Genomic DNA, 11,945 nt, shown 5'->3' with positions numbered 1-11,945 from the left:
TCTCGTTGCCAAGTTGGGGGATCTTATTATATTGTAAGTATAGGAGTTAAACTCATCTCTTCTCTTCTTTTGTGTAATAAGTTTTATATTACCATTTTATAATTTGCCTGGGAACCTGCTATAATTTCCCCATATTTCCTCTTTTTTTGGTTGTTAAGCATATAACTAAAACAAAGACAGATAAAGCTAAGCTTATTTTATCACAGCTCTGGGATGATTTTTAACGCTTCTTTTATAATTTATGTACTATCTAATTTTATAGAAAGTTTCTAAACCCTCAATCTACTACAAATCTTTGATAATTCGTATACATTTAAAGGTTAACTGTCACTAATATAAAGGTGTTGGGCGGAAGGAAAGTATTTAACTTTATAAATAAACATAGGTATATCCGAAAAATCAAAATAAAAATTGGTTCAAATATTATTTATTATCGTTGATAAAACTAATGTTAAATAAAAGGATTAAAAATTATAAAATAATTTATAAAATAAAATAAATATACTATATCTATTAAGGTATTTAATATTCTCAAGTCCAATTCATCTTCTGATGCCGATCATATAGATAAAGGCCGCAAACAAAAAATAATTTTCTCTGCAAGTTTTCACATTTTATATCTAAAGATTATAAATAAACTAAACATGCAGTATTTTGCTTGCAATCTTATTTCAAAATAGTATGAAATAATATCAAAATCAAAAGTAAAGTTATCTTAACTAAGAAATGTAGCACGCATGATTTGTTTCCAAATGTAAGTCCCTTTGGACTTCTTTCGAGATAAGCACTAAATGTTGCATTTATTAACTAAATAGGTACCTTGATAATTAATTGTGTGATAAATGGGAATAATAAAAGAATATACTCAAATATCTAGTTGCTCTACAACCATCTACAATGATGAAAGAAATACTAGAGCAGAATATCAACAATATGTATGTACGTATAAACAGCCAAAGTGCAATTGTTGGTATAATAAAGATAACGATGCTTCAGTAAAATATGTATATGGAAAGCTAATTACTTTTACAACGTTGACAGCAACGAAAAAATCTTTAATTTTCACACAATGAGATTGCCTTTTGTGTGATTACAACCCAACTACACTTTACAGTCTACACACGACTCACTTATCTCTTGACAGTTTGGGTATTTGTCTATATAATTCAGAATAAATTCTCGATTCTATTTATTTTTCGCTGCGTTGCTTTTAAGGAAAATTAAAGAAATTCCCCAACACCCACTCAAAATGCTCACGTTCAACCGATAAACCCTGTTCGAGCTAAGTATATCAGTCGGTAGTCAAAAAGTCAACCGCTATAACTAAAATTTATATACTTACGCACGTATCTAATCTTCGCAATACTTTTTATGGGGCGCTTATAACGACAAGAGGTCGAGATTTTACTATAAAAGCAAATGAGAAACGCATTCAGAACGTTCAGTAGGCACACGACCGTAGAGCATTGCATATTAATTAGTTAGTGCTGAAAAACGGTTAAATCAAAACCAAAATGGTTCACAGTGTTGGCGAGCAAAAGATGAGTGTGTTTAGTGCGCGTTATCGCTGGCAGATCATAGCCACCATGACAGGTGAATACTCTGGGAGATTTATATATGGATGTGCTTCCTGCATTATAAGAACTTGATCTGATAAATAGTGCACATCATGACCTTGACACACGGCATTGGTGTGGGCTGGTTGGCGCCATCGCTTCCACTGCTGGGCGCCGAGCTGTCGCCGCTCGACAGACCCATTAGTATCGAAGAGGCCTCCTGGGTAGGCTCCTTGATCGGCCTGGGCGCGCTCGCGGGCAACATAATCTTTGGGCTGCTGGTGGATCGTTTGGGTCGCAAAATGAGCATGTACTTTCTGGCCATACCCAATATGGTAAATAAACTCTTATATTCATCTTGGTGTAGCACCATGACTAAAGAACTTCCAAAAACGTAGACCTATTGGATTCTTATCTATACGGCACAAGATGTGACGTATCTATATGCGGGTCGTTTCCTAGCCGGCATTTCGGGTGGCGGCTGTTATGTGGTATTACCGATATTTGTTGCTGAAATCTCTGATAACAAGTAAGTGGGTGTTATAGATTAGGTTAAGCACGTAATTATGATTATATTTGCTGATTGTCTAATAAATTTAGATAGGAAGCGTTTTTAATAATTGTTATGCCATTACTTTGCGAAGTGTAAATTCAAGTGGATATTTCCGTTTCTTACTAAAATTTTAATAGTGTAAATAAGTTCTGTCAAACATATGCATTGGATATTAATGAGAACTTGTAATAAATTGTTGCTATAGGCAGTGCACATGTCAGTGCCATGGTAAACCGAAAGAATGATATATTATAACTAAACTGTAATGTTCTCAACTATCTCTATGTAATCTTTTCCCCTCTACAATTTCATTTTTGTTTGTAATACGATATCTGTTTTTTTTCTGGACTCTTCCAGCATACGTGGCGCACTATCTTCCATGGCCATGATGTATGTTAGCATTGGCATGATTATAGGATATATACTCACCACCTATCTCAGCTATTATCTGATGCCGTGCATAGCTATATTACTGCCAGTCGTTTATCTGCTGGCCATCTGGGGCTTATCTGAGACGCCACAGCACTTGCTGCGCAAGGGACGCAATGAGCAGGCCGAGAAATCGTATTACTTCTATAAAAATCTGCCAGCATCTAATCCAGATAATGAGTCAGCTCACAATGATGCAGCTAAAAAGGAGTTTGAGACATTCAAGCAACAAGTGCTGAAGGGTGGTGTGCAGCAAGACGTCGGCTGGAAAGATTTCTGTGAGTAGCTAGACAAACATAGTGATAATATCCGACCTTATTTGATTCTCTGAGTGCGTGTGTACCTTATGCTTACAGTTAATCTGCCTACCATGAAGATCTTTGCTTTGAACTTTACATTGCTCGTTTGCAATCAGCTGTCGGGCAGCTTTGCGTTCTTCAACTACACCTCGCACATCTTCAACGAGCTGGAGACACAAATGGCTGCGAATACCTGCACCATTATAGTGGGTGGTGTTCAGGTCTTGGGCATAATATGTGCCGTTATTTTGGTAGATCGTGTGGGTCGGCGGAAGCTGCTGCTTACATCCTTGGCGGGCATGGGTCTGGGTGAGCTAGGCATTGGACTGCTCAAGGAATTTGCCTCCAAGGAGTTTCTATCCGGAACCAATTGGTTGTCCTTGCTGCTCATGTGCTGGGTGGCCTATATTGCATCCCTGGGCGTTATACCGCTTATATTTGTTATTATTATTGAACAGCTGCCCGCCAAGGTGAGTTCCGATTAGATACGACGACCATATCATAGAGTAAATCTTATATTTGATCACAACAGATACGCTCTCTGGGCACTTCCATCTGCATGGCCACGTTGAGCACCTTCATCTTTGTCTCGCTCAAAATATATCCGATGATGATCTTTGGCCCCGGCCTGCCAGCCACCATGTATATGTCAGCCGGCGTTTGCGCCATCGGATTTATCATTTTGGGTCTATTTCTGCCGGAGACCAAAGGCAAACAGCTGACGCACTAATTGTTGACGCGTGTGAAATATGTTGATGATGACTTCAGCGACGACATCAATCCCAGCGACCACGCCAAACTGTCGCTTTTGTATGGGCGACTCATTGCATAAGTTAGGATTACCATTATGACTGTGTGTGTGTGTGTGTGTGTGTGTGTGTGTGTGTGTGTGTGTGTGTGTGTGTGTGTGTGTGTGTGTGTACGAATACGAATACGGTTACGAGTACTTGCTTGTCAAGATATCGCCGCCAAAGCAGCTCACTCAACAGCTTGCCACAAATAGCATGGGGGCATGGCTCATCCTGAACTCTTGAACTTAATTCAATTTTAGTTTTTGCGGCTTTTATGCTGTTGTTGTTGCTTGGCTCAGTTTCGCGCCCATTGTGTATGTGTGTGTATAGATGGACTGTATTTACTTTTGTTAAATATTTTTTAATTTTGTTCGGAGAAAGTTTGAGCGCTGTGATACGAGTACAAATTTAGCATAACCAAATCATTTAGCTATTGTTATATATATTTCGCTAGACTGTACAATTTGCGAATAATAAAATAAATTCGAGAGAAGAAATATTTAATCTGTTTTCTTGTTTGCAAAATTCATATATAGATAAAGTCGTGCTCATCAAATATAAAATCAAAGTCGACACAATTCGGAGACTCGAATTTTCACTGTCAAGTTTGAAAGTGCAATCCAATAATTTTAGACAAGCTTGCCTAATACCAAATAATTATTTTAAATCAAATGCAGTCTGCAGTTGATATGATACCATACCGGCAAGAAAACATTTTGGCAGCCGCTTTTTGCGATTATGAAATGATAAATGCGAAATAATGAATTCGCTTCAGTAAACAAACATAGACACATTAATTCCGAGAAATTATTTATTTTGGCTTTGTTTCAGCCGAAATGTAAAGGGATCTGCAAGTAAAAATGATCTCCGTAGATCTCAGCCCAGATCATAAGTGATGATAAATTAAACCCAAGCGTCCATACAAGACCCACAAAAGGCGCAATTAACCCCACTTTGCAGCTTGCATTTGGGCTTTCGGGAGTGCAATCCACTTAAGTGCAACAGCGTCTGCAAATGCCGCCTTCAAATGTAATTTCATAATTTTCACACGTTTTTCGAAACGTCAGCCGTTTTCACAGTTGCTGACAAGAGGAAATTAACCGCAATGATGAGAATTTGTAACAGTTTTTTCTGGGTTGCACTCGCGAGTGGCTTAAATGCAATTTCAGCTAATTGCGGGTGCTGATTGGATTGATAAGCGCATATATTGACCTAGTGCACACAACTCGTCCAACTCCCACTGCGGACGACTTGCCGGAAGCTAAAAATTAAATGAATCAGAGAGGTAACGAAGACTTAATACCCTCTCAGACATTTTGCTGCTAAGAAATGTATTCTATAATAACAAATAAGAAAATTTTAAAAAATAAATATGTATAATTAGCTATAAATAAATATAACTAGATAAGTATTAAAAATTATAATAATAAAATAATTACGTGTTCGTCCAAAATTTTTAAAATTCCTTAACAATATTTTGTATGAGCATATTTATTTATTTATTTATTTTATTTATTTAAATATGTTTAACCCTATTTAACAAGTCTTTTCAATAAGACCCAATTCGACGTGACCTGATTTAATAAAAACCTTTAAGCTGTTCGCCTGTATAACCTTTCGTTTCTATAACATATGAAATTTTCACCCGCTTAATTTTAATATATCTCTTTTCGAACCAAGCTGTAAACATACATTGCGGGCTAGTTTATTTCTGGTGCATAACAAAAATAATTAGTTATACTCTTAACGACAACATTATAATACTCTCAGTTAGGGCATTTCCGACACATTCACATTGTGTGTGGCCAAATGCAATTTCAATCGCCTTTGAAAATAAGAAAAGTGCCAAACAATTGCGGCTAATGCGAGCGATTTCTCATTGTTAGGAGCGTTTGATTTGTGGTTCCACAAATCCGATTGTTTACTCTAAATTGCTTAAAGAAAGTGCTGCGAGTGGCAGCAGCAGCAGCAGCAGCCGACTATTGTCTAAGCCCGGCCTATGCGCCCATTGACCATTAATAATAGACCAGTTGCAATGCAAACTGTCATACTTTGTATGTGTGTGTGTGGCAACAGTAGCAATATCCGCACCTTTCGCATATTTTTATATCATTTTATTATATTTGTTTCACCACTCACCCACTGATCTCCATTGATAACACTTCAGATTGCGAGAAAAATAATTTTGAATTTCACACAATTGCCAACAAAAATTGTTTCTCGATTTATTTATTGTGTCATTGCAAATATCGTATTAACTATTTATTATTAACGCTTTTTTTTGATGATGCGTCGTTTCTATTGTCCGCACTTCTCTGCTCGAAATCAATTTCTGCAATTGTAAAATATAACTTCGAATATTTATCTGCTCTAATTTCGGGGCTCTACGTTTTCGAAAGGGTGTTGTAAATAGAAGCCGGAGCTTATGGAATTACGCATTATTTTTATCGAATGTTATACAACCGTTTGAAATGTGCTTTCGTAAAGACTAGCTTTAGAAAGGTTTGCATAATTGCTGCGTAAATTAATTGTTAAAAATATATATATATAGCATTTTCACTGTAGTTACCTTATGTAATGAAGGTGCACGTTAGCATGGGACCTCGGGAAATTCAGATGTATCTGTATGTATGTATGTGCATATGTGTTCTTGTACATATGCTGGAGTGTATTTTCTATTATAGCATATTATCCGCAGCACATATACATGCATTCATTAATACACAAATACAAAAGTAGTTAACACTTATGTGACTTAAAACATGAAAACCTGAAAGACTAACTTGAATTTCTAAAAATCACATAATATGATACGCACTCATAGATATAGTTATAGATTATTAAATATAAATTCTTACTATATGTATGCAAAAGCTTCACACTCTTCTATTTTGCTAGCAACAATCTAAGAATTTCATAACCGTATTATGTTCAAAATACATCCAAACTTCCTTACTGTGCCAAGCAAAGGGTTGATTGAACTCTTAAAAGCCCTAGAAAGCAACATTTACATTTTATTTAAATGCAAACCAAAACAAAAGAAACTAAAAATAAAATCTAAAATATGCAAATATGCAAAGCAACTTTTTGGGGTTCACTTAAAATGCTCGGCTCAAAACTTATGCTGAATATGAAAAACTGGACGAGCTGACAAACAGCTACCGTTAAAATATGAAAAAATGAAAAAAAAAACACCGACTTAAAACTGGAAAAATTATTTTGTGAATGCACAAATAAATTAACCATGATTAATTGAAAGGTCAAGCGTTGAGCAGCGGCTGTGAAGTGCATGAAGACCAAGCTAAAAGCTGGAAGCTGTGAAGACTTCATCAAGGCAGTGTCTCAACTGAAACTTAAAAGCGCTGTGTTAATTGGCAATTGTTCGGATATGTCTCGCGGATGCGCAGCAAAAATAATTTGTCTGCTATGCCAAGGTGACCTTCAGTCAACCGTGGATAGACAGTCGGGATGGTACGGGTTTTGGCCATTGAAAGAACTAGACTTATAATTAATATAATGCCGACGACTGAAGTGCATAGAAAATTTAACTACAATTAACGCTGCGCCTCATTAAAACCTTTTATTATACTTTGTTTTTGAAAGGGCCGGAGAGTATATTGGTTTTGCACAATCTTTGTCAGTCTTTTCCTTTTCTAAATGCAAGCTTTTGAAATATTTTTCAAAAAAGTAAAAATTACAAAACGAATTTTGGGATAAATTGTAAGAATGACCTACAATACATTTATTAGTCCATATCCGCCATCGTACTATTGCGGAGTATCTTGCAGTCGAACCCTTTCAATTGCAACATTTTCACTTGTTATTTTATTATTTTCGTGTCGGCTGCTTTGTTAAGCGTCTGCCAATAATAATTAATATACTTAAGTTGATACCAGGCTCCAGCTGCCAAAAGGTCATTAAGTCACGACAGGTAGCCGAAAATAATTTCTTACAGAACCTCAACACAGATTTCCAAAATATAAATTTATTTTGGAACATTAATTAACTGCCAGACGCCAATTGCGCCATAAACATCGCGCTTATGGAATACTCCGATGCCGGTGTAGCATAAAATTAGCTATGATCAAAGAATGGTCAACGAAAGAATGGTCTAGAGGGCAAAAGCACCATTTGGATTGGTCAACAACTAATTAACTGGCTATAGCTTTCAATTTGATGGGTTTCTTTTCTCTTTTCTTTAATTCTTATTTATGTCTGCAACTGACAGCTTTATCGCTATGAAGATTCTTTAGAAAGAACAAAAAGTTAATATGAAATTAATACCTTGGCCAAATGCAAAAAATGGAAAGGAACCTCAGCGAGTGACGCAATTTGTTGTTTTTTAGCCATGACTTTGGGTTATGCAATCAGAGATATTATAGAATGATTGATGACTATGTGCTGTAAGGGAAATTCTTACGTATACAACCGAAAGTTAAATAGTTTTCATTTGGTAAAGAGAAGACGCTATAGTTACTTTCCCTATAAAAAGTGAAGATTTGAGCAATATAAAAAATAAAAAAAAATAAATAAAAATAATAAAGGGAGCGCAGTAAAGTAAATATATTTGTAATAAAATAATAATTTTATATAACACATTTGCTAGAAGACAATTCTATTTAAAATTTATATTTCTTTTAAAACCCAAAAAAGCATTCATGAAAGGCTTACTTAGTTATAAACCCAAATAGAATTTTTAACTATTCTTTGTGTCGGATTCTTAAACGTTTTATTGATAGCATCTATTGGGTACTTTAATTGATACACCTCTTTTAATATTCTTCTTTGGCCTCGTTCTTGAAGTTTTCATCAATTATTTTTGCTTTAATTGCGCCTTTCTAAGAAGCCTTAAATAACCAACACACCTGCCGCCGCTCAGTAAAGCTAACAAAGTCCAACCCATTCCATAGAGGAACTGTAAAGACCCACATTAAATCGTAGACAGGTGTTTGCTTAAAGAAAAGTTAAACAATTTAAATTGTTGCCCGCTTGTCAGTTAATTTTGTGGTCGTCTGTGGGGTCTAGCCGTCGCCGGTGTCAGTCTGCTGCTCAGCTGACAGTCCAAAAGAGCAGTCAGCTGCCACGTGGCACCTGTATATGGCCAAAACACGAACTGGCTCCACACTAGCTGCTGATAAAGCATCAAATATCCATATATGAATGCCATATTCTTGACTGCAGTAACTGCAGTTAAGCAAATGACAATGGAACTGTGTCCCCCGCCTTAAGCTGATTTAAGCTAGAGGACAATTATGCTGGCTGCATGTTTATTTTGGCCCCTTGTCGTTTGGCTCTTGCAAGTTGTTGTAATTTTGGTTATAAAACAAACACAAATGACATTATTCGCACGAACAACAGGATGGCTGCGGCCGTAGTTGCTACTTCAACTGCAACTGCGGCAGCTGTTGCCGCACGACTTTCTTCTTTAGCTTCTTCGTAGCTGCAGCCACAAAAACAACAAAAACAACATTAACAATCAACTCGACATCGACGTCATGCGCAGGCACCTTTGTTGCGCATTAACTTCCGGAAATCACGTTGTTGCTTGTGATAATGTTTTTGGGTTTTTTCATTACTTTATTTTATTTTTTAAGGAACGGTACAATTCACAAAAAAAAAAGACGTGCACGCGAGCAAAATTACAAAGCAAACAAAAATTTGCAGTTGCCAAGTTTTTTGAATTATGCTGTTGATGTGGGCCAAAGAAACTGACCGATTGCTTGATGTACCTGTGTGATAAAAGAATGTTAAACAGTTTAAGAAAAATAATATTAAGCAGTATATTTTTATATTTTTTAAACGTTTATATATCTATAATACTTTTTCCATCGCTAGGTAACTTTGATCGCCTTTCACTTATCATGCAGCTTAGCCTCCAGTTAAATATTTGTAAAGAAATTATAATGCGGCGCAGGTCTGGAAGTGCTAAGCAATCATTCTACACAAATTTACTAGTTGATCAAGCAATAACTATCCAAATTGCAAAATATTCGCTTATCAAACCTTCTCTCGACTAGCTTTCAAATTATTTTAGGCGCTTCTTATTCAATTTAATGTACTCCAAACTAACATGAGCGGAATATAACAACCCAAGTTTAATAGGTAAATAATATACCTCTAAGATTAGAACCATCGAATTATTAAGCAAACAGTTCATAAAATTTACTAAGAGTCTGTTGCCAGTCAATAATTTAACAGCTAATGCGAATATAATTAATGGAGCAGACACAGTACAAATTGACGCCCAAATTAACTGGCAGTCAGCACTCCCCGTAACCTATAGCTAATGTCAGAGGCAATTGACTTGGGCGCAAATAGCTGAGTGCAGGCACCCAATGAACTTAAGAGTTGTCTGCAATTGCCAGACATTCTTGATTCATACGGCAGCCAAATGACCTTCTAAAGTGGCAATCAATTTTTTCTCTCTCTCTCTGTTTTATTTTTATGGTTTTTTGTCGTCTTCTTCTTTTTGGCCAGAAGAGTTAACCACGTGTTGCGACTGTGGGGCTGCGACGGTGTTGAAATGCGCGATGATCCAACGGCAAGTCGCTCGCTCGTTACCTTAACGGCAGTTGACCCCCAAGCGTTTGGAGAGTTAGCCACGTTTCCTTGGCGGGCCGAGCCCATTCATTTCTTTGGTTATCAAAAAACGCAGCCATGGCTGGCATCTCGGGCATTCCAACAATATGTTTTCTATATGCCTTATTTTCTGCACAAATCACTTGACCTTAAGCATTGTTGTAATTTATTTGTCGTTTCCCACACAAGCGACTATATATTTTTTTGTTGTTGTTAGAAACTCAAAGCTGTAACTGTATTACGACAATTTTTGGGTTACTCGAGCTCTGGGTCTCAGTTGGGCTCTTTTGTGGATTATTGTGCAACGATTCCCGTCTGCCATTGTTCCGGCCTGTGTGCAGCAGCAATTGGGCTTGGACTGCCGCTTATCAGCACTTGGCTGCACTCGGGGGCTGTACACCGAATGATATAATAGTCAGCGTAATTGAATGCCAGCAGCTATTAAAAAAGGCTTAAGCAGAAAAAAAATGTATATTGATCGGAAATTAGGAAAATATTCAAGTACTTGATAATTCTTGTAACAATAATCATTTTGTTACCATTTCCGTTGTGTTTACGTTTTGTTACAAACATCTTCCGGTTGTTAAAAAATCAATTGTCAATTATTGTTACAGAACATGACAAGGCTTTATAAGCTCCGTATAAATACCCTGTACTTAAAAGTAAATATAATATTATTATTATTCGATTTTCAAGAAAATTAATAGCTGGGAGAAGAATGCGTTAAAATATATGTAGGCATATAGTAAAGTACCCAAAACTTCCTGCAATAATTATAATTTATATATACCCTATGCCAATTCATTTTTATCAGCTTTTAGAGACTATACCAAGTTCATAGAGGCTATTGGGATATAAAGAAGTCTAGATGCGATCGACTGTTGATGTTAAACATGTATATTGTATATGCGATTTATAAAGTCGCCTGTTGCCTGTCAACTGTTACACTCTACTACCTCTTTGTCTGACTACAGGGTAGTTTTACCAACTTATATGCTACTCGGTAGTATCTTTAAAGATCCTAAACATAACTGTTAAATAACAGGCATTATGTAATCTGCTATGCTATAATCAAATTAAATTCCAATTGCCCTTAAAATGAATCCAAGTAACCAACCCCTCGCACCTTAGCTCAACTGTCTCAGATGCGCAGATTCCAACATGTAGTATAACACATCCGGACTAATGAAACGCCAGACGGCAACATCTTCATTAACAGCGCCGCCGACAATAATACGATATGTGAAGGCTTCCATTTCAACTGAAGGCCGGAGAGTAGACGGGGAAAGAAGGGCGCAGATGTGTTGACGCTTACAGGCGTTCAGTTAGAGAGCGCTGACAAATGGGCACGAAAAGGGTTTTCACGCTTTTTCAGCCTAGTGGGGAAGCGTTTTGGACATCAGCTAGTTTGGCCGGCTTGGGACGCCCATTTAAGTGTCCAATAATTCAATCACATCAAACGCCAGTCTAATGGCTCTCTAAAACGCCGTTAAAAGGCTGTCAATTACACCAATTTGTTCCAAAAGTTGAGAAAGTTGGAAAATGTTCAAATCGTACCGACAGTAGGCATTGCTTTTCATCGAAACGTAATATACGCTCGAGCTCTACACACAAATTATATACATTCATTCTACATGCTCAGCTCGAGCGAAACACAACTCTTTTGGTTTCAAAATTCTAAAAAAAAAACTTAAAATTAAATAGAAAATTAGTTAATTATAATTTTTAGATTTTTTAT

The 11,945-nt window shown here is 36.6% G+C and overlaps 1 protein-coding gene across 1 annotated transcript; it reads left to right on the top strand.

The window, feature by feature from the left end:
- The first annotated feature begins 1,453 nt into the window (after positions 1-1,453).
- On the top strand, positions 1,454-3,938 carry LOC115761386 (facilitated trehalose transporter Tret1-like). Its single transcript, XM_030703139.1, has 6 exons — positions 1,454-1,593; positions 1,662-1,891; positions 1,955-2,085; positions 2,467-2,816; positions 2,895-3,307; positions 3,370-3,938. Exons 1-6 carry the CDS (start codon positions 1,515-1,517, stop codon positions 3,565-3,567), a joined length of 1,401 nt encoding a protein of 466 aa, XP_030558999.1. The 5' UTR covers positions 1,454-1,514; the 3' UTR covers positions 3,568-3,938.
- Positions 3,939-11,945: the final 8,007 nt, after the last annotated feature.

This window comes from Drosophila novamexicana, unplaced genomic scaffold, assembly GCF_003285875.2.
Source record: "Drosophila novamexicana strain 15010-1031.04,08,12 unplaced genomic scaffold, DnovRS2.1 tig00000485-arrow-pilon, whole genome shotgun sequence".
Classification (NCBI taxonomy): domain Eukaryota; kingdom Metazoa; phylum Arthropoda; class Insecta; order Diptera; family Drosophilidae; genus Drosophila; species Drosophila novamexicana.
The sequence above is the reverse complement of the archived record's forward strand: the minus strand, read 5'-3'. Positions and strand labels throughout refer to the sequence as shown.